The sequence below is a fragment of the Pyrgilauda ruficollis genome, unplaced genomic scaffold (genome assembly GCF_017590135.1).
Source record: "Pyrgilauda ruficollis isolate IOZ18807 unplaced genomic scaffold, ASM1759013v1 scaffold11, whole genome shotgun sequence".
Taxonomy (NCBI): domain Eukaryota; kingdom Metazoa; phylum Chordata; class Aves; order Passeriformes; family Passeridae; genus Pyrgilauda; species Pyrgilauda ruficollis.
Window position 1 is genome coordinate 277,692 of NW_024509210.1, and position 27,341 is coordinate 305,032.

At 46.6% G+C, this 27,341-nt stretch overlaps 1 protein-coding gene across 1 annotated transcript in view; it reads right to left on the reverse strand.

Annotated features, from left to right (window-relative positions):
• Window positions 1-9,684: 9,684 nt before the first annotated feature.
• The window catches only part of PTEN (phosphatase and tensin homolog), a 48,599-nt gene continuing 30,942 nt past the window's right edge, over window positions 9,685-27,341 (reverse strand). The window contains exons 6-9 of the mRNA XM_041473086.1: window positions 24,206-24,347; window positions 21,573-21,739; window positions 14,556-14,780; window positions 9,685-13,284 (exon numbers count right to left, since the gene is read on the reverse strand). Of these exons, the coding sequence (XP_041329020.1) occupies window positions 13,099-13,284; window positions 14,556-14,780; window positions 21,573-21,739; window positions 24,206-24,347 (720 nt within the window). The 3' untranslated portion in view covers window positions 9,685-13,098. The remainder of the gene's footprint in view (window positions 13,285-14,555; window positions 14,781-21,572; window positions 21,740-24,205; window positions 24,348-27,341) is intronic.

Consider the following 27,341-nt stretch of genomic DNA (forward strand, 5'->3'; position numbering starts at 1 on the left):
TCACCCCCCACCCCAGTCTTGAGACATATGCTCCTGTGTTTATTTACCCGTTTGTTTTGATCTTTTTTTTTTTTTTTCTGCTCCAAGAGACATTTTCCCACATATCCACGTCTGCCTCCACTCTGGCACGCCAAGATCTCCATCACCATCCACTTAAACTGTGAGGAGAGCAGTAATAGATTCCTCCTGTCCCTGCCTGAAGCTCTGCCTTGCTCCAGCCCCATCCCACACCACTCAGACCTATACAAACCCTTGCCATGCTTTGTTTGAATCATTTGATTCCCAGAAAAAAAAAAGAAAAAAAGAAAAAAAAAGTTGTCACGGTCAAAAATAGAACATTTTTCCGCTCTGAAGAACAAGCAGCAGCATTCCTGGGAATTCAGACAAATAGCATTGGTCAGGAGATGTCTCACAGACACCAGTGACATCCCAGAGCTGCTCCAGTGTCCTGTGAAGCAGGAAAGTGTTTGGGATCCCTCTGCCTCCCACTCTGCGGGGTGAAATCAGAAGTGACGAGCCTGTTTCTGCTCGTGCTCCATGAGAAAGGGTGGCTGCTCTCCACAGGGACTTCCCAATTTATTTATTTTTTTTATTTTAAAGAGAAAATGCCTCCTGGCTAAAATGTGATGCTGTTTAGAGCACAAGCCTTCACTAAGCACAAGCAGCAGCACTGATATTTTCACCAAGGTAAAAGCACCATTTTTGATTTCCTGTTAGAATATTTCGTACAGTATTTCCCCTGACTGTATGCAGTGCAGGTTACCTATAATAGTGATTCTATATATAATAGGGAATAAAATTGTATATAATTATGCAACCAATGGTTTGTGGAGAGGAAATTTTCAGGGGAATTTTCAGAGAGCTTCAAACACTCAATTTGATCATTGTAGGTCCCTTCCAAGTGAACATACTCAGTTCCAGTCAGTCACAGATCACTTGAATTTCACATGGAGTTGCTCTCAGTTTAATTGAATTTCTTTAGCAACATGAGCTTGGGTTACATCAAGGCAAACGGGGAGCTTTGTTTTTCAAAGACATCTGCAGTTTTTTGGGAGACTTTGGGCTCTTTTCTGAGAGGGAGAAGAAGGGCAAATCCCAAATTTCATCGACCCTCAGCTACATTGAAATCCCTCCAGGCAGATTGGGTTCTCAGGACCTGTACTGGAGACTTCATCAATGGAATGAGCCAGGAAAACCTCTGGCACAATTTACACTCCTTGGGCAGAGCCTCACAAGCACATGGCACAAATTTGTCACCTTTTGAAAGAGCAAAATCTTCCCCTGGCAGCCAGGCCAGGTGTGGGGGACAGCTCCCACCTCCCCAGAGCAGGAGCAGGCTTGGAAAGCTGACCAGGAGACCTCAGAGTGGCTCGAGCAGATGTGCCTGGATAAGCTCCTGTGATTTCCAGCAGCACCAGGTCCCCTCAGGCCACTCTGTTGGATTTAATTCCCAAATAATCTCCTGCTGCATCAGCTCCCAGGCTGGAGACAGTGCTCTGCACACTCTGGTTCCTCCTCATCTGAGCTGAATTTGGAATAAAAAGTGGACTAGAAAATGCCTCCAAATGCCTCCTGAAAGTATCTCCATTTACTGGAGGAGAAAAAAAAATTCTTATTCTATTCAATAGACTTGTGGGCAGATCTTACAGCACAGCCTGGGAGCTCACTGCTGTTGAGCTGAACAGGTGAGGAATCTTTCCAGCTCAGGATTTATTTTTCTTTTGATGGGAGGGGGAGGAAAAATCACTGATTTGGCAACAGTTTCTCATGGGAAAACATCCATTTGAGCAGGGATTTTTTGTGCAAGCAGCAGGGTCATTGACAGCGTGTTGCAGGGAGAGGAGGGCAGGAGGGAGAGGAGAAAAAAAACTCATCTCAGGCCACTTATTTAGGGTCTAACTCATTAAATTATTAATGATGATGAGCTACCAGGAATCCAGCTAAATCAGAAAAGCAGGAAAAGCAGCAAAGGGGAAGATGGGAAGGACGCCAGCCCTCGGGAGCACCCACCCTGTGGTGGGAGATCAGCAGGAGTGGGAAGTGGCTTCGTTTTTGGGCCTTTGCTGCCACATCAAGAAGGACAAACTCTGTGATCAAGAGGCCTGTCCATGGAGGAGAGAGCCAGGCTGTGGGCATTCCCTGTGGATTTAGGATTTGCTGTGGATCTGCACAGGTTTGATGTCCACAGGCACTGGATTCAACCTCAGGCTTTGGCTCCTGCCATGAAAGCCCTTGGATGGAAGCCAGGTGTCTGCTACCTCCGGGCTGAAATGGCCCAATATCAGCATATTTTGCCTATTTGGGAGAAGAGAGGGGAAAAAAAACCTTGAAAAATATGCTGGAGCTCAACCTGAGGATGCAGCTCCAGCTGGGGGAGGCTGAGGAGGTCAGATCCCAGGGGTGCAGCTGATGACAAGCCCAAAGGGATAAACACCGAGGTGAGGAGAGTGAGAGCAGCCACTGAGTGGCTCTGCTTTTGTTTCTTGGTGCTACAAAGGCTGAAGGAGAACGGGCTCTGGAGACCACAGCCCGAGCTGCATCGAGCACGGGCACAAATCAGAGCGGGGACCACATCAGCTCGTGGTGAAAGACCACAGATCAGATAAAAAGTCAGCTTTTGGCAGCAGCTGGAAGAGAAGAGCAGAAAAGCTGCAGCCCTGGTGAGACCAGAGTGTCCAGAGGTTGTAGCCTGTGCACAGCCTGTTTGCAACTGAGGACAGAGAGAAAAATCCTCTCTGGGGCTTGGCTGACAGCTGAGAGCAGAGCACAAACATCACCCCTGTTTAAGACACCCTGAAGGGGGGATTTACCTTTCCCAGCCACCTGCACAGTGCCACAGCCACACAAAAGGAATGAAAGCCTGGGTCACCTCCCAAATGCAGCAAACAGGTGAGGAGCGGGAGGTAAAATATCCTTGTGAGGCATCAGCACGGCTAAAGCAGCTCATTAATTCCAAATGCTCATTCAAGAGCTCCTGTCTCCCAATTAAACTACTCAACGGGCTTCAAAAAAAGGAAACACGTGCTGGAGATGCTGGAGATAGAAAATGCTGACTTTGATCTCGTGATTTGAAATCCAACACGCAGGGCAGAGAGGGAAAGCGCTCCAGCAGTGAGGGCCAGGGCCCCTGAGTCTCCTTTTCTCCAGGTGAGCACCCCCAGCTCCCTCAGAGGTTCCTCTCAGGGACACCCCTGGCCATGGCCCACACAGGGTTTGTGCCACGGGGGACAAAACCCCTGGGAGAGCCATCCTGGCCTGTGTCACCACCAAACTCGTGTCACAAGGGTGGTGACAAGCTGAGTGACCTCTTGGGGATGCACGGGTCCAGCAGCCACAGCTGTGCCACAAGGGACCAGGGGAAAACCAGCCTGGCTGCTGGAAGGGGCATCCTGCCAGGGCAGAAAACCTGGAGATGTCTGAAGTATTGCATTCAGCTCAGAGACTTCAGCCTGGAGTGGCTTTGCCAGAGATCTCCAAGAGGAGGAGGAGGAGGAAGGGCTGTCCTTCCACTGCCTCCTGCAGCACAAGGACTGGGAGCAGCTGGCTGAATTCAGGTGTTCCCTCACTTCCCCCAGCACCTGAGAAACCCCTTGTCCCAAGAGGCAGAGGAGGCCAAGAGTTTCTGCAGCAGTCTGAGGGGACGTGGAGCCTGGCAGCTGAACGTGTTGGAGCTTGCTGAACACACAGAGCACTCCTGGGTCAGGAGGTCCCTGGCCAGCAGCTGGTTCTGCTGAAGGGCTGGAATTGATGTGCATCCCCTGAAGAGTCAGCTCCAGCCACAGGGCAGGACACCCATTTCGGTGAGCCAGAAGCCCAGACAGTTGTGCAGTTACACAGTTGTACATTCAAAACTGCTACTTTTACATTCTAAGGCTTTACAGCAAGACACTGAGCTAAATAAAACCACAAAACCAACCACCCAAAGCAAGCAGTCGGCAGTGGGCCATCCAACACCTCTCAGGTTCCCTTCAGGTGTTGTTATGTGGACATTCAGCTCCTTTTACCCCCTCACACCTCCTTGCCCAGACTTCTCCCCTCTCCTCTTGCCTGCAGTCAAGCCAGCCTTGCTTTGTCTGGAGGACTTTGACTCTTGGAGAAGTCAGAAGGTATTAATCAAACGCTCTGTTGTGCAACTATTTCCATCGCTGAGCTGCGTCTGCTCCCTGAGGTCTCTTAATTCCTCATTAAGAAATGAGGAATTCCGTGCCCCACGTGGAAAGAGGCGAGAGAGGACTTGGGCAGCACTTCACAGGCTGGGAGTGAATCCCTGCATCCCCCACCAGCAGATGTGCAGGGGAGCCCAGCACCCAGGAAGGCTCTGTCAGAAGGAAGGGACACCAGCAGCAGGGCCACCTCTGAGTCGCCTGGCAGGCAGGGTGATGGAGAGGAGCCACGCAGAGCTGCAGGGACAGAGCACAGAGGAGAATGAGCCCTGAGCACTGCTCTGGGGCTGAGAGCACGCAGGAGCAGCCCAGCTTCCATGCAGCTGCTGCAGGAAGGGGGCTGCTTGCTGAGAAGCTGAGCTGCAGACCAGCTGGGCACTGCCTTCCATCCCAAAAGGGCCGTGAGCTTTGTCAGGAAAATGCACCTTTCAAGTGTTGAGGAGAGGACAGCAGGTCATGGTCACTAACCTGGGTCAACAGCACACCTTGAGCACCCCGGCCATGCATGTAGGGTGTTTACTGGACAGTCTTGATACTAGTGAGAGCAATGACAACTGCTGCTGTAGACAACTCAGATATTTGTTTACCATCTCAGAACACACTCTACAGCATAGTGAAATATGTGCATGAGTCTTTTTTTTCACTCCAGATTGTACCTTTTTGACCACCTTGGCTGCACTGTGTAATTTTTAGAGAAAAGAAAAAACATCTGAACTAAGGAAATGGGGGTGATGGGGGCTTTGGGCAGCAGTTCCTGGCCAGCTCGTGCCACAGCAGCTGGGTGAGGCTGTAGGTGCTGCCCCAGGGCCCCCAGCTGCTCTCAGAGGACTGCCTTGCACTTCACAGACCACCCCCCAAATTATTTCCTTTCCCAGCCCCTCAACTCAGCCCCTGTCTGGCTGCTGGGAGCGACTCCAGGGCAGATCCACCTCCTCGTGCTGCATCTTCCCTCTCCCTGCCCAGAGCCACCTCGGGGGCTGCTGGAGGCTGTGCCCACCCATCCACCTCCTGCTGCTGTCAGCGTGTTGTCAAATCCCTAAAAACCAAACCCCAGCTCCCCAGAGGGGCTGGAGTGCTGCCCTTGCTCTGCTCTGGACCAAAGGGATCAAAGCTTCCCACTGCCAAGTGTTTTTTTTTTTTGCTGTGAGGACAGGGGAGAAGAGGGATGAGGATGGATGGGGAGGGGAAACCTCTGCAAATCTGAGCAAGCGCCTGATCACAGGCTGGACCTTCAGCAAGGACACAAAGGACACAACATGAACACTGGGCTGGCTTAGGGGCATTCATACTCCCACCTCCAGCATCCAGCTGCCTGCCAGATATTGGTCAGGAGATGCTTTGCCAAAGCTCAGTTTTTTGTCCAACAGGTAGAGCTCTATCCTGTGTGAATGTCAAAGTTTGGCAGCTCTGCTCGTGCTCCTCTTCAATAAACTCTCCAGATCCTACTCTTGGGGAATTAAGTCTGTCAGGGGGAGCTGACAAAGAGACGAAGGTGACAAACTGTGCTCCTTGCAGGATCTTTTTTCTACGCTTCAGCCTTCAGGGGAAGCCAGAGCATTCCCTGGAGTGCTGCAGCACAGCCCCCACCCCCAGAAAAGGACACAGACACGTTGGGGGCCATCCCTTCTCCTGCTTCAAGGCACAAACACATCAGCTGGGAGCTCTTGTGCAGAGCTTCTCCTTCCTTCTGACACAAAAGAGACAAATTACAATCCAAGAGGATGGACTAGCTGGGGTGAAAATAATTCCAACCTTCCTATTTGGCTTTTTATCACAGCTCTGTGCTCCTCAGCTCAGTGGAACTTCCAGCCCTTCCCTTTCTCCAGGAAGCCTCCAAGCCCCTCGCCCTCCCCAGGCTGGTTTGGAGGGTGCCCACCTGGGAGTGAGGCCTGAGAGCCACTGAACCTTCAGACACCCAAAAAACCATGGAGCAGAGCTGCTTTTCTGCACGTTCCGAATTCAGAGAAAGCCAAATCCTTCCCTAGAGCTGATATCCAGGGAAGGGAATGACTCCCTTTTGCGTGGTGAGTGGATGTTATCAGTCTCCCCTCACTGCTGCGTGATCTTTACCATCCTCCAACGCAAATCCCAACGTTTTCCTAAGCTGCTTGCAGTCCCAACTCCAGTCTGGAGCTGTCAGCCCTCCTGTTTCCATAGTTTCAAACACTTTTTAAAGCAAAGGATCCCCAAGCCAACCTCTCCAAGGCATCTCCCGCCCTCCAGCTGCCTCTCAGACACCTCTCATCAGCTGCTCCATCCCATCCTTGCAGAAGCCCAGCAAATCTCTATAAACATGTGCCATCAGCCCTTTCCTCACAAGTTCCATGCCTCCACCCACGAGGTTTCACTCTCCCATTACCAAACCCTGCTTTACATTAAAGCCTTTGCTGCCTTCTCCTCCGAGCTCATTAATTTCCCTTTACAAGGCTCATTCCTGCACAGATTTCCATGACAGAATCCCTCCCATTTTCCTGCTGCCCACAGGAGGATGGGGCAGCCCTGATCCCTCTGTGCAGGCTGCTGGAATTCCTCAATCCAGCATTTCCCAGCTGCTCTCAGCCTCTTCAGACCCCACATAACCTTCATGCTACAATTATTTTGTCAAAGGCCAAAAAAACACCAGTAGGGCCTGAAGCGGCCTGAATTACACAAAGGGTAATTGAGAGCACAAAGCTCAGCCTCTGAAATATCACCTTTTATCAGCTTAAAACCCCTCCATGAACAGGAAATCATGATGAAAAATCATGAATCTATCTCAGGGCTCAGCCATGGGAGACAAAGTAAATTACCAAGCACAGGAACCCTCAAAAAGTAAAAATAAACCACACTAAGCCCATTTTTTAAAAATATTTCTGCAGCCAGCACAGCCCATACAGCAACATTTGCTGCTGGAAAGTGTAGCCCAGCAGTTCATTAGCAAGTTTTTTAATTCAGGCTGCTCATCACAAGTCCCAATTTCCCCATTAGGCCAGATAAACACATCCAGGTTTGTGCAGAGCACCAGGAGCTCACCAAGGCAAACAATCTGCTGAACCTGCGCAACGCTGATGTTTCTCAGAGCTGTTCTTTTTTCTTTTTTTTTTTTAAAAAAAGCAACCTAAAAGTGTTTCTCCTTGCTATGCCTTCAGAATAAAGATTGGTAGATAAAAAAGAAAAAAAAAAACCAACAAAACACAACCAAAGAAAAACAACCAAACAAATAAATTTAAAAAAAAAAAAGCCCTAAAAAAACCCAGGCAGAAAATAATAATTACCTGTCCTATATGGTAACACAGAGCAGTGGCTGAGAAGTTTGAAAGCACAGAAGGTAAGTGGAAAATGAGAAGAAACACATGGAAAAATGCGAAAACAATGAATTGCCATAAAAAACCCAACTAGGGAAAGTCTCAAAGAACAGGGAGAAAAGGCAAAGAAACAAGTAATGGTTTTTATTTTAGTGGGCCTATCAGTTCAAAATAAAGGGATTTTCTCATCTGCCTAGCACAGGACTGTGTAGGAAAAATTGAAAAAACCAAAAAAAAGTAGCAGAATTACCAGGGACAGATGTGGAAAGATGGGGTTTGAGAAGACACCAAAGAATGAGGGTGACAAGAAGCTAAAGAAGCAATTCAAGTTCTGGTTTTGAGAGGACACTGAGCAATCTCCATCTATAGGGATGGATTGTTGGGATTTTTTTTTCAGTCCAGCTCCCACTGCTCCCAGGTCACCCCAGGGAATCAGGTCAGACTGACACCAACAGCATCGCTGGCAGGTGCCATCACCCATTGCAGAACCAACCAACTGCAGAAAAAACACTTAGAAATTCTCTTACTGATGCCTTTCCTTCTTAAAATGAGTGCAATTTATAGCTCTGCTGCAGCTTTAAAAGAAGACACAATTAATTATTAACCTCCCCTTGGTGGCTGCCTGGAAAGGGACCTGAATGAACTGAGCTGCTCCTCCCTGGAGCTGGGAAAGCTGAGCCAGGCCCTGGAGCTGGAGAGGCTCAGAGGACATGGAAAGCACAGCAGTGGGGATGGAGCACAGGGATTGTCCTCTGGGCTGGCACCCGGCACCTCCCTGGGAAGCTCTGTCACCACATGGATCACCAGAGTGGAAAAAATGAGCATTTTTTGCCTAGAAACCACATTTAGCTGCTGGAGGCTGGGCCATGGGACTTTCAGTCAACAGGCCAAGAAAAGTCAAATATAATCCCGTGCATGGCACTTCTCTCCTGTCTCCAGAGCAGAATCCTTTCGTAGAGATCTCTGCATTTGTAAAAACTCCTCATCACACTGAACCCTGTTCTGACCACTCTCCTTTGAGCTTCCTGCCCTTCCTCTGCATCTTCCCACCCTGCTTTCATTTTTTTGGATGCAAGCCAAGCTCACCAGAGCAAGAGGAACATGCACTGACACGTGCTGAGGTGTAAACCCTCACCTGTGGGGTCAGCCCCACCTGGCCAACACTGCACCCCACTGAGCACCCCGACCTTCCCTGTCCCAGCAGAACTGGAGTTTTTTGGAGATGCTCAGCCAAATGTGGGCCAGGGCTGGCGTTAGCAGCAGTGGGAAGGAAGGAGGGGTGACAAGAGGCACCTGGAGTCACCGGATTTGGGGTGCAGCAGAGCACCCTGGCTCCTCCCCATCCCTCTCACATTCCTGCAGGCCCAGGGTAACCCTGGGAACAGGGAGCACCACCTAGGATTGAAGTGCCACTTTAAAATCTGGCTTGGAAACAGCCAAACAACCAGAAGAACCCCAGAAACACCTACTTGACCTGTCCTGAGAGTGGACTTGGTGATCTCAAAGAGCCTTTCCAACCTCAACAATGCTATGATTCTATAGGGAAAAATGCATCTCCTTGTCAGTGTAAAGCTACTTCAGGAAAAGGATTCTCAGGTGGGACTGAGGTCTCATTATGCAGCAGATAACGTTTCCTTATTTACAGGGTGAATTTTGAAATCAGTTCTGTTGGAGACTAAATAGAGAAGCCCAGAATGGCTTGGGTGGCAGGGACCTCAAAGCCCATCCGGTGCCATGGCAGGAACACCTTCCACTGTCCCAGGCTGCTCCAAAGTTCAAAGTCCAGCCTGGCCTTGGGCACTGCCAGGGATCCAGGGCTCTGGGCACCCTGTGCCAGGGCCTGCCCACCCTGCCAGGGAAGGATTTCTTCCCAGTATCCCACTGGCAGTGGGAAACCATTTCCCTTTTCCTTGTCATTAGTCTGCATCTTTCCTGCAGCTCCTCAGGCGCTGGGGCCAGGCACCTGCCTGTGCGGTTTGATGCCTGAGGAGGTGCCTCTGCCCCTCACCAGGACACCAAAGAGAGGGCTTGATATCCCTGCACACATCTGGACCTCCACTGCTGCACTGGTCAAACCTCTGGAACACAGCAGCCTTTGGAGCTGCAGCTCCCTTCCAATCCCTGCATGCACAAGGAGCACCCTTGGCTCCAAGCGGCACGCTCCAAATTCCACAGCTTTACAAGCACGTCTCAGCTGTTTGCCAAGCTCAGAACACTGCAATAAAACACCCACACAGTGACAAGAATGAGACTTTAATCAGTTTTAAGTGGAGTTTTAACACTAAGAGATAAAGGGTTGTTAAACACAATAACAAACGGACATCTGATTTGTATGAGGCATTATCCTGTACATGTCATACTTGGTTTTTGTGTATTCTCAGTTACACACAGAGCCACTGTTGCACAGCACAATAGTATTTGAAGAGGCTGAATCAGAGTAAGGCTGCTTAACAGACTGATTTTTTTTTTTTCTTTTAGTATCTATATATATATATGCTATATGAAAACAGACTGGAAATTTGAAGTGGCAGAGAAAGGCAGCTCTGCCAAAACGCTGCAGTTGGAGCCCCTTTTAGTGCACAGTCCCACCCCATCCATCTGCATGCACGACACTTTCCAACAGTATTGAGAAGGTAAACGAGGCACTTCGTGGCAACCACAGGCATCGTTAACATATTGCACACATCTGCTAGGACTAAACATGGAACTTGCACACCAGCATCCTCTTTTTGCATTATTTGAAGGTGGTTTTATTTTGTTTTTTTTTTAATTTGGAAAGCTAATTTTGATGCTGCATGTAAACTCCACTTCAGTTTACAATGTGTGGCCCGGGGAGTAATCTGGAGGCTGATTTGCACAGCTGCCCTGGAGGAGCTGTGGCAAAGATTTCCACTGGGGCTGCCCAAGCCCAGGGGATGCTTCAGGGCCTTGCAGTTAAGCTCTTACCAAAGTGATGCCTTCAAGTAGTTTCAGACATGTAAGCTCTTGCACATCCCAACAGGCTGAAGCGTACAGTCTGGAAACTCAAGGAAAGATTACCTACAGAATGCAGCTCAAGCTAATTATGAATACTGTCATAAATAAAGTTTTAATAAGGACTCAAAAACCTTTCAGTCATAGCAATTCTTGTCAACTTCTATGGGGGTGGTAACTGAAATAAAGTATAGGAGAGTATGTATAATATATATTTATATATATAATATATATATATATAATGCCATTTTTCCATTTCCAATGACTACACCATAAAATGTAAGCAAGGCTTCTCAAAGACGTCGAAACATTAAAAAAAAAAAAAATTAAAACAAAATCAAAACCCTCATTCCAACCTTCACATTCCAAAGGAAAAATAACAGTGCAAAAGCCCATCCTTGCGTCCTGATTCCCGATCCGGCGTCACCGGCTGGAGCTGCACCATCCAATCCTGATTATCCACAGAGGGACACGCAGCACTGCCAAGATCCCAATGCTATCCAAGCAGGAGCAGTTTGCTTTATTGAGCACAACACAACTTTCAACTGTTATCAACCAGACAGGGTGAAAACACGATTGGAAAGGGAAGAGTTAAAATTCCTGTTCCCAAGGGAAAACCACCTCCTGCTCGTCACAAGGAGCACTGAACCTTGATCCATTAAAGTCCAATTAAACCTGTAAGTCAGAACGTATTACCAGCTTTGTTAGAAGTTAGAATCATGAATCTGAGGAGCAGAATTGACCAACAGAAACCAGGTAAGAAAAAAAAAATTCTTTAAAAGCCCTTTACACCTTGGTTTACCAACTGTAATTAGTGGAAGTCCTGCCTTGTGTGGTTCCAATTCCAACCATTAATGCTGCTGTGCAGGGCTCTGACAGATCCCATTCGTAATTCTGGCTGAGAACACAGCTCATGAACTTCCATGTCAGCACCAAGAAGTTAATTAAGCGGGGGGGATGTGTGTACTGCACCCTAAAAAAAGCATCAGTTTGGGGTCAGCTGTTCGTGGCCCCCCTAGAGGGGCCTGTGACTTCACACCTGGATGTGCCAGCAGCTGGACTCTGCAGCCACCTCGGGCTGGGCACGACAATCGCCCACCAGAAGCCAACTCTGAGCCCTACCCTAGGAACAAATAATCAATCCAACGCTGCCACTTGGTTTAGAAAAACAATTTGTTGGGTGGTTTGAAGGGTTGGTTTTGATAGTAATGTATTTGGGACAAGTTCTGCTTTTTAATCTTCATTTACAGCGTTGAGAATTTACTGCAACACTTGTTTCCTGTCTCTGGTGTGTACTGTCCGTTTTTTAAACATTGCAGGTAATGAGTATTCAAGTAAAATTCCCTAACAGTTAATGACTTTTTTTTTTTTAAAAGAAAGTGTGCAAAACTGCAAAACTCATTGTAATAGAATGTGTAAGGTCAAAGGGGTGGAACGGCTGACAGAGGTTTGATTGAATAAATGCATCAGAAATCTTCCAAACAAACACTAACCTGGAGAATCTCCAATGACATTTCCTGTGCACCATTACAAAATCTTTTTATATTCATGAGGGGGAAAAAAAAAAGCTTGCAAGGCAGCACATGAAGTATTCACAGCAGGAATATGATTGAAAAACTACTAATATAAATGTAAGATGTTGACTGATGTTTTTGCACTAAGAGCATCTGACTTTTAGCACTGGCCTTGATTACACAGGAGATGGAGCAGCCATTACAATTCAGAAAAAAATCCCAATAAATCATTGTCAAATTTTGTAACCATTTGTTTCAAGCTCTTACTTTAGTTGATAGCCTCCACATTTGTATGGTTAAGTCATTGTTGCTGTGTTTCCTTTTGTTTATTTTCTTTTTGTTTTTCGTGACCCCAATTCCTTGTCTCCCTTCATAGCGTGGGTCTCGTGGGTGTCGTGAAGGTTCATTCCTGTACCCCTAGACAGAATCACTCCCTCTAGCTGCCTTTTCTAGCACCATTACACTTAAAAAAAATGAAAAATGCACAAACAACAAGCAGTGACAGCGGCGACTCCTCACCCATTGTCCCGGATGAATTAGGGCAGCATGCTGAGGAAAGGTGCATGGAACAGCCGGCTATGGTACACAGGCCACGCTCCTTTCCGAGCATCACCTTCCAGCCCCCATCCAAAAAACATGCATTAGAATGTAGGAAAAACCTTCTAGAAACATCTCTTAGCCAACTGCAGACTTTTCTGTTGCCACACAAGTGCAAAAAAAAGGGGCAGGATGTGAACCTGTAAATATTTTTTTTTTTCTTTTCGGTTTTTGAAACTTCGTTTGGTGACAGAACACAAAAGGAAAAATTCCTACGCATACACATTAGGTCTGTCTCCACTTTTATAAAACTGGAATAAAATGGGAAAGTGCCATGTTTATAGTTCCTAATTGAAGTTTTAATGTCCTTTGACACAAAAAGGTATATACATAAGAGCTACGTAACCTTTCTTTTACCCCCCCGACTGGACAAGTGTCAAACCCTGTAGATTTGTAGGGCAAAACGAGATTGGTCAGGAAAGAATTGTTCCTATAACTGGTAATCTCACACTATGTCCTTTTGCCATTTAGAAAGGTCCTTTTTTTTTTCAGTTTATTCAAGTTTGTCTGTCTTCATGGTTTGTTTTTTTTTGTATGGTTCTTTTTTATCTCTGATAAAAAAAATATTCAGACTTTTGTAATCTGCGTATGCTGATCTTCATCAAAAGGTTCATTCTCTGGATCAGAGTCAGTGGTGTCAGAGTATCTATAATGATCAGGTTCATTGTCACTAACATCTGGTGTTACAGAAGTTGAACTGCTAGCCTCTGGATTTGATGGCTCTTCTACTGTTTTTGTGAAAAATAGCTTCACCTGGGGAAGGAAAAAACAACATTTAAAAAGGGAACCTGGACTTCAACCGAGCACAGGCAACAAAGCCATTTTTAACAGCACAGTCCTGGCTACCCTGAGTCACACCCGTGCTCCTCTCCCCAGAGAGAGGTTTGCCAGCCTCTCAATACCACCCCTGGCAAAGCAGCAGGATTTTCCACCCCAGCTGCAGGAATTGTGCCCAGCTGAGTGCTCAGGTGCTCCTGAGCTGCAGCAGCAGGACATCCCAGCACATCCTCCTGCATTCCCCAACTCCCAGAGCACCAGGAGATTGCAGCAAGAGTGCAAGGAATGAACAAAACACTCTCTAAGGGGTGACTCTTGTGTGGGAAGTCTGATCCAAGCAATACTCCAAGCAGCTATGACCATTACCTTCACATGAGCTCTGGCTGATCTTTTATGAGGAAATCAGAAAATGCTGGAATTCTTACAAATGCCTTTTGCATGTTTAAAACACTGATGCCAATGGCTCATACTCCCCAAAGCTAAAGTGCCAGGGTAAGGTATTCCCAGAATCACAGGAAAGCTGGCCTTGGAGAGACCTCTGGAGATGATCCAGTCCAAGCCCCTGCCCAGGCACAGAAGCACTTCCAGGTGAGCTTGGGATGAATCCAGAGAGGGAGACTCCACACCCGCCCCAGGCAGCTGATCCAGGGCTCTGCCACACTCATGGAAAGAAGTTCTTCCTCATGTTGAGGTGGAACTTGTGTTTCAGTTTATGGCCTTTGCTTCTCATCCTGTCACTGGAACAGTGACAGAGCAGAGCCTGGCACCTCCTGTGCCAGCCCCTGGAGATGTCTGTGTGGATTGATGGGATCCCCCTGCAGCCTTCCCATCTCCAGACTGATCAGGCCCGGCTCCTCTCCTCATCAGAGGGATGCTCCAGATCCCAAATCATCCTTGTGGCTCCCTCTGCTTCCCATGGAACAGGCACAGCTACAAACCAGCTCAGGAGCTCAGTGTGCCCAGCCCACAACGCAGGCAGGGAAGATGGCACCTGGTCACCAGCTGTCCCAACCTCTGATGGCTTTGATCAACACCTGGAACAACCTGAAGACCTCAATCCCAGCCTCTCAACATGCATCAGCTCCCCAAAAAGCAAATAAAAGCACAAAGCTCAAAGCTTTGCTAAGTGATGGCAACACCAGCACATAAACTCAGCTTCTACACAGCGATTTCACGTGGTCCCTCCAAAGGCAAGACAAACAAATCATGCAGCTTTTCAGCTTTGTTCACACATAAAATATACTGACCTTGAAGTTTGGAGAGAAATATCTGTTGGCTTTGTCTTTGTTTGCTTTGTCTAGATCGTTTTTTGTTAATGTAAGGATTAAATATTCCTTATCATTATCTGAGCGCTCTGTACTGAAAATACCATCAAGTTCCTGATCTGCAACTAGACTTCCATTTTCTACTTTGTCTGAATTTTCATCCAGTCCTATGAAGAATGTATTTACCCAAAAGTGAAACATTTTGTCCTGGGGGAGGAAGAACACAGAAAACAAGCTTGCTTTAGTATTCACTAATGGCACGTTAATTAGACTGCTATCAGCATCTGGTCAAAAACAGATTTGTAATATCAGGCAAAACTTGGTAGGACAACACTATGTCATTTGTTACATTGCATGCAAAGATGTTTTTACCACATCTCCTGGACAACACACAAAAATCTGCATTCATCAAGCTCAATTTTAACCAATTAAGCTTTTAGAAGTCACTCATAAAGAGCAGGGCTTAAAACTATCATACCTTCAATAAAAGCAGATGATAATAAATTCAATAAACTAAAACTTGCAATCACAAGGCATAAATACTTTTTTTTTGCTCACACCTTGCCAAGCAATCCCCAAACCAAACAGACAATCTGTGTGAGCCAGCTGAGGTGAGTAATATTGAATCTCCCCTGTAACAGAAAGCTTTTCTTATTTTTATACAGAAATAGCTACAATTGAGCAAAACCACAAATCATAAAGGATTCACGGGCTTTGCTGAGGTGCTTCCTTGCAGTCAGAGCTTTGCTGAGCAGCACTGAGAGGAAGGCAGAGCCAGTGCCTGCTGTCCAGCAGGAAGTTTTTAGGGAGAAGCCAAGGCAGTGGCAGCTGAAGGATGTTCAGCTCAAGCAGAACTTCAGCAGTCTGATTCCCCAGTCTGCCACAGCCCCTGCTGCACCAAGGGGCAGGACACCCCTGTACCAGAGATCCTGAAGGCTCTCTGAAGGAGAGCCAGCTTTCTGCCAGCCCAGAGCTGCTGCTTCCAAGGTCAGCTCAGTCCTGATGGCACAGCAAACCCCTCTCCCTCTGACACTGAGCTACATCCACTTGCTCTTTATACACCAAATCTTCTCTTGGACTTTGATGTGCCTTTTCAGGCTCAAGATCCAAGATGCAAACAGCCAGATCCTCCCACAATGGTCAGTATTGCTGCTAAAGCTGCAGGGAAAGGAAGCCATTGCAGAACCTAACATTCCTTGGTATTACACAGCACCAGAACACAAACTCACTCCTTCTGAGCTAGCTTACATATTTTGGTTTACCAAGGAGCTCTAATTCCAATTTCTTACTGGAAAATCCACGTCCTGCCCTATCTTCCTATTCATCTCTGCTGGTAAGGAAGCAGGGGGGAAATCAGAGGTGGAACAGAAGTGGTTCCAGCGTGTGTGACACGAGCAGGCCTCCTGCTGAAGGCAGTTTGGCACCAGCAAAATACCACAGCATTTTCCTGAGCCAATGAAAGAGGGCAGGGAAGAGCTGGATTACTTAACTCACACTCATCCTCCTCAAAAATTTATTTAAACAGGATACTGGGAATTCACAAGTGTCCCTCTCTGCCAAAGGTCAGCAGACTGATTTTCAGTATTTTATGTAAAGCCTACAAAACCACTTCCAGCTTGTCTGCATTTTTCTAAGTACCTGAGAGACCCCAGCACAGAAATTAAAAATCCAGCCAGGAATACTTCTGGTAGTTGAGTTCCCCACTCCACCACGTGCCTCTCTCCAGCACTTTGGGAACCAAGTTCATCTAGCAAAGGAGTTGTCTGGGGAGTCTAAGAGATGTGTCCCACTGCCACTGAGTCCCTTCAAGCCATCCCATCTCTGGAGAAGCCTTGCTGGAGCCCACCCAGGGGAGGCAGCAGTTAGCAGGTTCTTGCCAGGCCCTGCTTATACATTTCACACCCTCCTCTTTCCCCAAGAAAAGCCTCAAAAATGCCCTGCCTGGGTCTGGAAGTTGAGGATAAATATCCTGGGTTCACTCTGCTGATGTGTCTGCCCCAGAGGAAGAGGCAGCAGACAAATCCCTGTGGAGACAAGCTCAGGGTAGCCCAACCCAGGCTCCTCCTCACCCACACACAGTGAGTCTCTCAGAAAGAACTCCAAGGAGGTGAGAGGTTTACTCCTGCTCAAAGCAAAGGACCTGCTCAGGTCAAAACAGAGCCAAGCAGCAGCTTTCCTGCTGAAACCCCCTCTGGTGCTGGTCCCCAGTGCCAGAGGAAAAGAGGCCCCTGGATGGGAATCAATGCCAGCAGAAGCACAAGGCAGAGTTTTGCTGTGCCTCACCTTCAGCTCCATGAGTGCAGGACCAGGGGGGATTTAGTTGGCATTTCAAAGGCTGGGGGGACTCAGCTTCACTGACAGGGACTGACAGACAACAAACCTCTCCCCAGACAGCTTTTAATCTGTGTTCCTTGGGACAAATTTGGAGAGGCCTTCAGGGACTCAAACTAAACATTGCAACTCAGCTGAGCTGATCATTTCTCCTTTTATCTCCCTCCAGCTTTTTAAAGCATCAAGTTATTTTCCTTCCCACTACACAACTTAATTAGCCTAATAAACTGAGTTCATGGGTCTTGGAACATGGCATGGCCACTCAAATTGAGGGAAGACTTGGCCATGTTTTTTGGAATTAGCTCTTAAGGCTGATAACTGTGTCACTGTTTTTCACAGAAGAGCAAATCCATTATTCAAGTGAGGATTCAGCTGAAGCATCAGAACCCAAGATATTTCATGGGAGACAAGAAAGAAAGATGATGTAATATGGGCCAAAGATAGGAATTTTAAAAATCAAGGCATGAACTGAACTCAGGCTTTATATAGCAAATCAAAATAGCAGACCAAGTGCTCACATAACACAAGTTAATGAACAGACTTCTGGAAAAAAAAAAAAAAGTATTAGAGACTGTTTTTCAATGTGTTTTGCTTCACTTCCAGTTACATCACAGACATCTGTCTTAAAAAAAAAATAAAACAAACCACAGATGTACTTCTTCCCATAACCAAATCTGTGCCATAAATCTCCAGTGCAGTATCAGATGAGACAGAGGCTGATTTAATCCCACAATTCTGACACACAGTGCTTGTCCCCACCTCGTGCAGTGTCTCAGACTGACAGAAAAACATTCTCCACTCTAGAGCTGGTCTCTAGCTGCAGATTGGGATCCAAATCCAAGATTTAAGGCATCAATCAGGAGTTCCCATGCCCTCCTGAGAGCTTAACTTTTGCAGAGAGATCCCCAGGCACTCAGAGTCACTCTGCAGCACCCGCTGAGGGTCTGGAGATGCTCTCCAAGAATGAGGATCTTGGTTCAGCCTGTTCCCTAGGCCTGCCTGATGGAACTTCCTGTACCATTTGCAGATCAACACTGAGTCTTCTGACATTTTCAGAGTTCATTCCTCAGCGTTTGCTTAACAGCAACTGCCCAAAGTCTTGTTGAACTCTGCAGCAGAACTTATCTCTAGGCTTGAGAGATGAAATGCAACTGCTCAAACAATGCTGTCAGCCCTCCTACGCTGGAGTCCGGGCATAAAACACCACTGACTCTCACAAATTAAACCCACATCAACATTTCCCTCTCATTTGTACTGGGAGGACTCCCAAAAAAAGGTCTCCTTCAGCCCCAGGCTCTGGAGGCAGGAAGATGAGGAGATTTCTGTATTATTTTTAAACAGGCTCCCATTGAACCGAGTGATCTAAGGATACTCTGAAATACTTTTAGATTATCATGTCAACATCAATAACTGGAAGAAAAAGGCTTTGCAGAGATCCATGGAAGCAAAACTAGAGGAAAAACTACAAAAAAAAAAAAAAAACAGCAAAACTACAGCAGCAGTCTGAGATGGAAGAACAGTCAAGCTACAAGAAAAAGCCATATTCAATAAAACATTCCCCAAATTACAAACTTCAACCCATCAGAAATTCATCCACAGTCACAGCACGTGAGCCTCAAGCCATTTTGTTCTCATGTGGGCATGCATTTCATTCTTGAAAGGAAGTAGCTACAGCTCACTGAAGAAATAGTCTGAGGATAAAGTAAACAACTTGATTAGACAAGAAAAGACCAAGAGCTGGGGACTTCATAACTGATGCTAGGTGGCAGAAACTATGGAAGGGATGAAACTTTTCCAAGGCTGTCAGCCCTGTACCAATACCCCAGTGGCACCAATACTCCTGTGGCTGATGTCAGCTCCCAAAAGCCACTGAATTTGCCTAAATTAACTTTTGCCATTAAAAGAAAGGACATGTGGCTGCTTTAAATCTCACACTGATTCTGCAGGGTTAGGTGTTTGAAGTAATTTTATCATTCAGGTTTGGTCTGGTTTATGGATAATAATTTTATCCAAAATTGAGGAGGGCCCTCCCTACAGAGAGCTCTGCAGATAATGTTGTCCTTCAAAGGACTGGGAAATTTGGAAGCAAATACAGGTGAGGGAATCTGGGGCATTTCAGCTGAGATCACCAAACCAGAGCCAGGGCAAAGAAGTTTTCTTCATCTCCAGAGATGAGACTCAGAATTCTGAGCCTGAGGCTCAGAATGGATCAGGAATTACATTTTTAGTTGATATTATTAGGTTTGTTATCATGCTAAAGTTAAAATTCAGACTGGTCAATATGTGAGGTCTTAAAGACTTCTTTAGCTACCTGTAATCTGCTAACAGAAAACCTGGGAAGAACAAGAACCACTGACAACAGACTTATAATTCCACTTTTCATAAACCTGGTTAATAAAGCAGAATCTCTGAAAGGTAAGATGCTGATACTCCTAATTATGCTGCTCCTCATTAATTAGGTGATCATTGCATAAAGGGATCTTTAAAATACCAGTCTCCCCAGTGGAGGGCCTTCAGTTTTGGGTAAAAGTTGTGTAGGTAGTTGATGCAGCAAAGGAACAGGACCAGCTGCTCCACATGTGGACAGAGAAATGTGCTCAGTTTGAGCCAAGGTAAGTTCTTCTGGCACCAATGCTCCCCTTTGCCCTGCTCTCACCTTATTCACTTTATGCAACAACCTGTGCAAGGACCATGTGGAAGGATCAGCTCCTGAGTTTGCAGCAGAGCTAAGAGAGGATCTTACCACAGCTGTGGAACATCTCACACTATTTTCCTCTGTCCTCCATTCATACTGAAAGCTGAGCCAATAAGACACTTGATTCAACAGATATTTCAGAGAGATTATCAAGGTGTTTTTAAACTAGGTGATGAAAGGGCAGTTTCCATCTCAGAAAAGTTTGCAGATGTGAAAAGAACCACCTTCACCATTTCTTTGGCTCTGCCAGGACAAAAATACTGAGAAACTGAGCACCTCTGCACTATCTGTAATCCACAGAACCCAGACAGTTTGGGTATTTGATAAGAACAGACAAAAAGGAAAAGAAAACAACACCAAAAAAAATCAGCCAGCTACTCCGAAAGTACAAAGATTCTTAAGAATTGAAACCACAATCTGACACACTGAAATGAAACTCCAGCACAGTAATCCTCCTGCTGTGGTTCTGCACCCCTACACACTCCTGAGGACCCAATTCATACTGCAGGAACTTGGGTGCTCATGAGGGGCTCTCACGACACTGTCTCTGCAGCTCAGTGCTCTCTCCAGGGGTAAAACAAATAGAGCAGTTTGTTCCTGGGGCTGCAGAGCCAAGATCCTGACCTGCACACTGGTGTGTCAGGGATGGCCAGGGCAGCACTGCACCTCCCATCAGGTCTGTCTGCAATCCATGTGTTACTGGAGATGGCAGAGGAGCAACAAACTCACAGTCCAGACAGGAAAGGGTAGAAAAATGTTGGGGCTTTGCATCAGCTCCTCCCTGCATCCCTCATGTTCAGCCCACAGGACTCACCTGGGTGCTCCTTTAGAAGCAGAACTGGCTGCTTGCATGTCAATAATCTCAGCTTTGAAACAGAATTTCTACTTTTAAAATGCTTTTACAGCCTCTGTACTGCACATAACTGCACTGACCAACTAAAATATCTCCTCAAACAGGCAGAGAAGGAAAACAAGGCCACTAAGGAACTGTCCAGAAACTTCTGCAGACACCAGCACCTGAATGAAACTTGTCCACACAAGCAAGCCCACACAACACTGTGCATGTGTGTTCACACACAGCTGGCAGGTACAACCTGTGTGCACAGCTCTAAGTGATGTCACCTCACCACTTCTTTGTCTCCTGATCCACTTGAGCATTTCTTCCTTTTAGGAATTCACTCACTGAATGCTTTTAAGTTTTCTAACCTCCATTCAACAGTGAGTAACTACTGATGAGGAGTTTTAAGTAGCAAATACCAAGGTAGCCTTTAATCAGCACAGTGTCATCCTCACCTTTGCCTCTGGTAGATCCAGAGTGGCTCCACAAGCACCAGAACTAAAGAAACTCAAGGATTCAGCTTTAAGAACTGGCTGACTTTGGTTTCAAAGTAAGTAGTAGGTTAATTTTTTTTTTTTCCATAACTGAAACCCTAATAAAATCCTGAGCTCTGAGGGAATTCTCTAAACCTCTCATGTCAAGGCACTGCAGCTGGGAACAGAGAGGTGGTGGAAGAGATTGCAGAGATACTTGTACAAAGTGCGTGGGAACTCAATTATCTCAGAAATTCAGCTAAATTTGACAGATGGGTACAAATCAGCCAACAGCACAGACAGGATCTTCTGTGCCTGCTCAAACCTCAGGAAAATTTAGTGAAGAAAACAGCTGGAGTTAACTTGCTCAGTATGCAAGTCTATTTTTAGAAGGTGAATGTTTCTTCCTCAATTAGATTACTCACTACTACCCAAACGACTGCAATACAGAGCCAGGATCATTTTTACCCAACCTTTGTACTTAATCTCACAACTCCCCAAACATCCAACTTTCATTTTGTGGTTGATTGGCTCCTTGGGAAAACCAGACATCAAAGAATTAAATGCCATGATTACACATCCCTGAAAAATAACCAACATCCCAACCCCCAGCATCAGGGGCTGGCTTGACAACATTTTCCAGAAAAAGCAAGGAAACCAACCTTTTTCAACATCTTGTTCTGTTTGTGGAAAAATTCCACTTTGATATCACCGCATACCGGCAAAGGTTGAGGGAATTCAAAGTACATGTACTTGTCTTCACGTCGTGAGGGTCCTGAAGGGGAGGTGAATATCTTTACCTTTAGCTGGTACACCACAAACTGAGGATCTGTGGGACAAACCAGAGTGTCATTAGTGAGAAAAGCCTCCAAAGTGGAAAAAAGAGCACAACATTGGTAGCAGAAACAAAATCGTGAGCTACGATATTTTCAAAGTTAGCTAAATTTCTATTAAGGGTTTAACACCACAAGAGATCAAACTTTGCCAGATGCTACTGGAAACAACCTTGGAGACTTCTGTCCTTCATGGCAGTACTTTCAGGCCACCAGGGAGTTCCTAAAATATTATTTCTTTTTAATATAATGACTGTAAAACGTGAATTTACTTGACTGCTCCTTGCATTTTCCCCCTCCTCTCTTACTGCACAGACCAAAGTGAGAGGTTTTATTCTCTCTCCCCTCTTCTTCCTGTTGTAGAGTGGCTGATCATGTCAGCACAAAGCAACTCTACTTTTACACAAACAAGCGAAAACAAGGACAAAACTGAACATTAATACTGAAAACCAACCAGAAGAGCCTAAAAGCTGGTCCTGTAAATCACCATCATCAGAGAAGTGCCAGCCATGGCATCACTTCCCCAATTAAATCTGCAGGGGTAACACTGAAATGAAAAGGGGATTTTGGTCCAGTTTAGGAAGAGGTGCTTTGGAAACGGTCAGGTCAGACAGCCCTGCAGAGCTGTGCAAGTCCCTGCTGAACTCACCCACACTGTCCTGCTGAAGGGCCCACTGGTGAAACCTTGACTGGCAGGCTCAGAGAATCCCCAGGATGGTTTGGGTTGGAAGGGACCTTAAAGCCCATCCAGTGCCACCCCTGCCATGGCAGGGGTACCTCCCACTGTCCCAGGCTGCTCCAAACCCTGTCCAGCCTGGCCTTGGGCACTGCCAGGGATGCAGGGGCAGCCACAGCTGCTCTGGGCACCCTGTGCCAGGGCCTGCCCACCCTGCCAGGGAACAATTCCTTCTGTGTATCTCACCTGAATTTCCCCTCTGGCAATGCCAGGCCATTCCTCCCTGTCCTATCACCACAGCTCCTGTTGCAGGTCCCTCTCCAGCTTCCCTGTAAACCCTTCAGACCCTGGAAGGTGCTGTGAGGGCTCCACACACCCTTCTCATCCTGCCCTTATCTCCTTGAACCCTCAGAGTGTGAAACTCTGTCATGTCCTCATTCAGCCCCAGAGGCTGCTCTCTGCCCTGTCAGTGCCTTTAGAGCAGCAGAGTGATACCAAGGAAGGCAGATTGAAAGTTACCAGGTTGGTAAAATACTGCCAGCAAAGCTGACAACACAACTAAAGACACAACACTGTCGACTTGGCATTCTGAAAAGTCACTGAGAACCCCACAGAAACTTAAAATATTGCAGCATACAATTGCTGAGCTTGATAGTTACTTTATCTTCTCAGGTGCTTGGGCAATCTGTTGTCTACCCCAACATCCCCCATGGACACACAAGTCAGCACTCACTTGAGCAGTTCAGCCTCAAAAATCCAGCCCAGTTCATCCAAAACATGAAATGAGTGGTAATTGCAAAAATCTGTAACCTCCACACCTCTTCCCTAAGGCAGAGGGATTTTGGCAGAGGCTCCTCCCTCCCTCCTCCTGTACAGCCTGACAAGCTGCTCCATTGTTTCTTGTGTGTGTTACATGCTCAGGTACTGTCTCAGAACAATATTAACAGGGCAATTTTAATCAAAGCCACAGGAGGCACTGGAATTAATTACACATTGCTGTAATCCCCAAAGCAAAACCAGCAGATTTTTTCCACCAACAAAAACCAAGCACGCAACACAAGCAGTCACTGCCCTGTAACACAGCCCACAGGACAGAGTAGAATTTGTTTTTGTATTTCAAAACTTCACAAAATCTGCTGTTCCTCACTAACACAGTGTATCAGCAGATGAGATTAATCATTTACAGGTGTATTAATGCTTTAGAAACCTCCACATAAAGAAAAGTTTATTCCAAAGTTAATTAGGTATTTACCCAGTTGAACTGATTCATTTAGTTTTATTTTTTGAACATCATGGGAAGAATGATGCTGCTGAACTGGAAGCCAACATGCCATTAGGCAAATGTTTTTCAGCAATTCATGTTTACCAAGAGTTGCTGTGTTAAAAAAAAAAAAGGAGGCTTTTTATAAAAGTAAGGAGCAAATACCCAAATATACATGAAATGGTGAAGTCCCCATCCCTGAAGGGGTGGATATGGCACTCAGTGCTGTGCTTTGGGTGACAAGGTGGGGACTAGGCACAGGCTGGACTCACTCTTAGAGGTCTTTTCCAGATGGAATCCCTGATCTTCAAACCATTAAAACACTTGCATGTAGTAAAACAGTCATGAGTGCTTCACAGCCTACACCTGGGAGATCCCAGTGGCCAGAGCCCACAAAGCCAGCAGATTTTGGACTGTGAGGTGTTTCCATGTGACTTCTTCCAGGATGTGCAGCTCTCGGTGCCATCACCCCATCCCAAATGCCAACAGGGTCCCTAGCAGAGGTGAAGGGCTGCTGGTACTTACTGCAAGTTCCGCTGCTGAACATGGGAATTGTTTCAAACATCATCTTGTGGAACAGCAGTGCCACTGGTCTGTAATCCAGGTGATTCTTTAACAGGTAGCTATAGTAGTACACGTAGCGTCTCTGACTGGGAATTGTCACTCCCTAAACAGAGGGAAAACAAGGGTCAAAAACCTTGGATCAGCATCACTGAAGGGCTCCTGCCCATCACCTCCAGCCCAAAGGACAGCTCAGTCAGTGCTGAGCGGCACACACAGCAGGGCACTGCTCTGCCAGGCACTCAGGGGATGGAGCACCTCTACCACCAGGAAAGGCTGAGGGAACTGGGATCCTTCAGCCTGGAGAGGAGAAGCTCTGGGGTGACCAAATTTTGGCTCTGCAGTGCCTGAAGGGGCTACAGGAAACATGGAGAGGAAACCTGGAGTGACAAGGACAAGGAGGAATGGCTTCCCACTGCCAGAGGGGATATTGGGAAGAAATCCTTCCATGGAAGGTGGTGAGGTTCTGGCACAGGTGCCCAGAGAAGCTGTGGCTACCCCTGGATGTGTCCAAGGCCAGGTTGGAGGGGCTTGGAGCAGCCTGGGACAGTGGAAGGTGTCCTTGGCCATGGCAGGAAGGCTCGAACAGCCCTCTAAGGACTCTTCCAACCCTTCTGTGATTCTGTGCTCTCCAAACATCCATGTCCAGCAATGAAGCAAAGAATGCAGATTTTTCTCATTTGTTAAGAACAAACACCACAGACACCCTGAGGGTCATGTCAAAAATAGTCTCATGCTGCTGCTTTTTTGGGGATGGAGAGCAAAAAATGTTTAACAAGAGGTGTCTTGAACATACTCTAACTTTAAAGAACCACTAAATTTAGGAATTCTAAAATCTACCACTACAGCAATTACATTCTGACAGCACTTTAAATCAAAAGACTAAAGTTTGCTAATATCACTGTACTCAAGACTGATGCTGCCTTCTCTTTACCAAACATCCTGGAATATTTTCCCAAAAATGTGGAAAGTTTCATTAAAACAGGCCCAACAGCCCAAAGTGTTCAAACTCTGAGGTAAACATTTGCTTTGAGAGCATAAAACCTAAGAATGTTTTTATTACTGATTTTAAATCAGCTCAAAGCTTCAAATAAGGGAAAAGTTTTAAAGCTTTTAGAGCCAATACTTTCAAGTAAAATTGATAGAGATGAAAAATTGTTTCATTTCCCAGAAAATGCATTACATGGTCTAGAACAATCTGTTAGTGCAGACTTGCAAGAGCATCAGTAAGAAATCTGATTAAAACTGAATGTGGAATTGGAATAAACTGGAGATAAACAAAGATTTTTCATACACAAGTCTGTGAGCATTTGGTAACAAAACCTAGGCCTCATATTTCTATAAACGTTTAGTTTCACCTCACAACAGCCAGGAGCTAAGAGTAGCCAGAGTGCTTTTAATTTAGTAAATCTCTATTATGCTCACATGAAAATAGTCACTTCCTGCCATTTTTTTTAAAATGTTGATTATTATGTCTCCTTATCACTTGAGCTGCTTCTAAACTACACAAAAGCCCTTTCCCTTGAGCACTTGCACAATGACCTTCCCAAGCAGCCTTGTACACTGGCCCTGGTTTTGGCTCACATGTCCTCAGTGCTTATCACACCCACTCCTTAAGGGAGCTCTGAAATTCTCCTTCCTGGGATCTGAGCTTCAGGACTGAGCAGATTCTCCTTCCTGGGATCTGAGCTTCAGGACTGAGCAGATTCTCCTTCCTGGGATCTGAGCTTCAGGACTGAGCAAATCCCAGCCCCAGCGAGGCTTGCCAGGGCTGTCAGGCAGGAGGAAAGCACAGAGGTGAGGAGAACAGGAGAACACATCCTTCCCTGCCCAGAGCTTCCTCAGGCCATAATGGATGTGTCCTAAGGAAAAACCCCAGGACACCTGGCCAGGACAAGCAAGGCTGGGAGCAGAACCAAGGGAACACATTCACACTGATAGTCAAAACCACAGCAAAGCCAGTTCTTGTCCAACAGGGCAGTTTTAGCCCTGCAGCCACAGTCTGACTTCCTGGAGACACAGCCCTTAGATCCTAAAACCAGTCCCACTGAAGCAGAACTCTGAGTTCTCCATTTCCAAACATCTGGATTCCAAGCAGAACACTTTCCTAACAAATTAACAATATTCCAAGGGGTGCAATCAACCAGCACTCACTTTTACTCCAGAAGAATAAGGACAGGGAGTAGTTGAAGCTTGTATTTCCCATCTACCACCACCACAATTTTTAAATGGGTGTGAGATAAGCTCCTCTGGTCCCTAAGCCAGAGCTTCCCAGGGCATCCCAAACACTGGCAGGTTCTCCTCTCAACGTAGCACAGGCAGGACTATGAAGAACAAATATTTTGGGAACAATATTCCCACACTCCCTTCAGAACACACCCCCCTGTGAGAGTGAAGCTGCAGCCTCAGAGCACCAGGTTTGGCAGAGGCTGGCACCCGAGCACGTCCACCCAACAGACACCACGACTGATGAGCTCTGACATCAGACATGGGAACTCTGCCCTGCTCACAGGGTCATTCTGAGGCTTCCTCACACAAAGTAATTGGGTTTCACTTCCTCTTCTGTTACAGCAACACCACAGAAACACACCATGGTCTGGGCTGGGACTTAAAGCCCTTCCAGTGTCACCTCCTGCCATGGGCAGGGACACCTTCCACCATCCCAGGTAGCTTCAAACTCCAATATCCAGCCTGGCCTTGGACACCTGCAGAGATCCAGCTTCTCTGGGCACTCCCAACCCTCCCAGGGTAGAATTCCTTCCCAATATCCCATCTAACCCTACTCTGTCAGCATTCCCCTTGTCCTGTTCCTCCAGGCCCTCATACAGAGTCTCTCTCCACACTTGTCAGCTCCTTCAGGTACTGAAGGCCACAATGAGGTCACCCCAAGGCTTCTCTTCTCCAGGCTGAACAACTCCAACTCTCTCAGCCTTTCCCCATATGAGAAGTCTTAGGAGCCATCCTTGAAAATAAAACTCTATGGTGCTCAAAGAATGCTCCTGAGTGGATCATCTCCAGCACTTGAACAGCTGATCCCTACCCACTGAGATGCTTTCCAAGCCTAATTCTCAACACAAAACCCTCCAATGCAGAAGCAGGA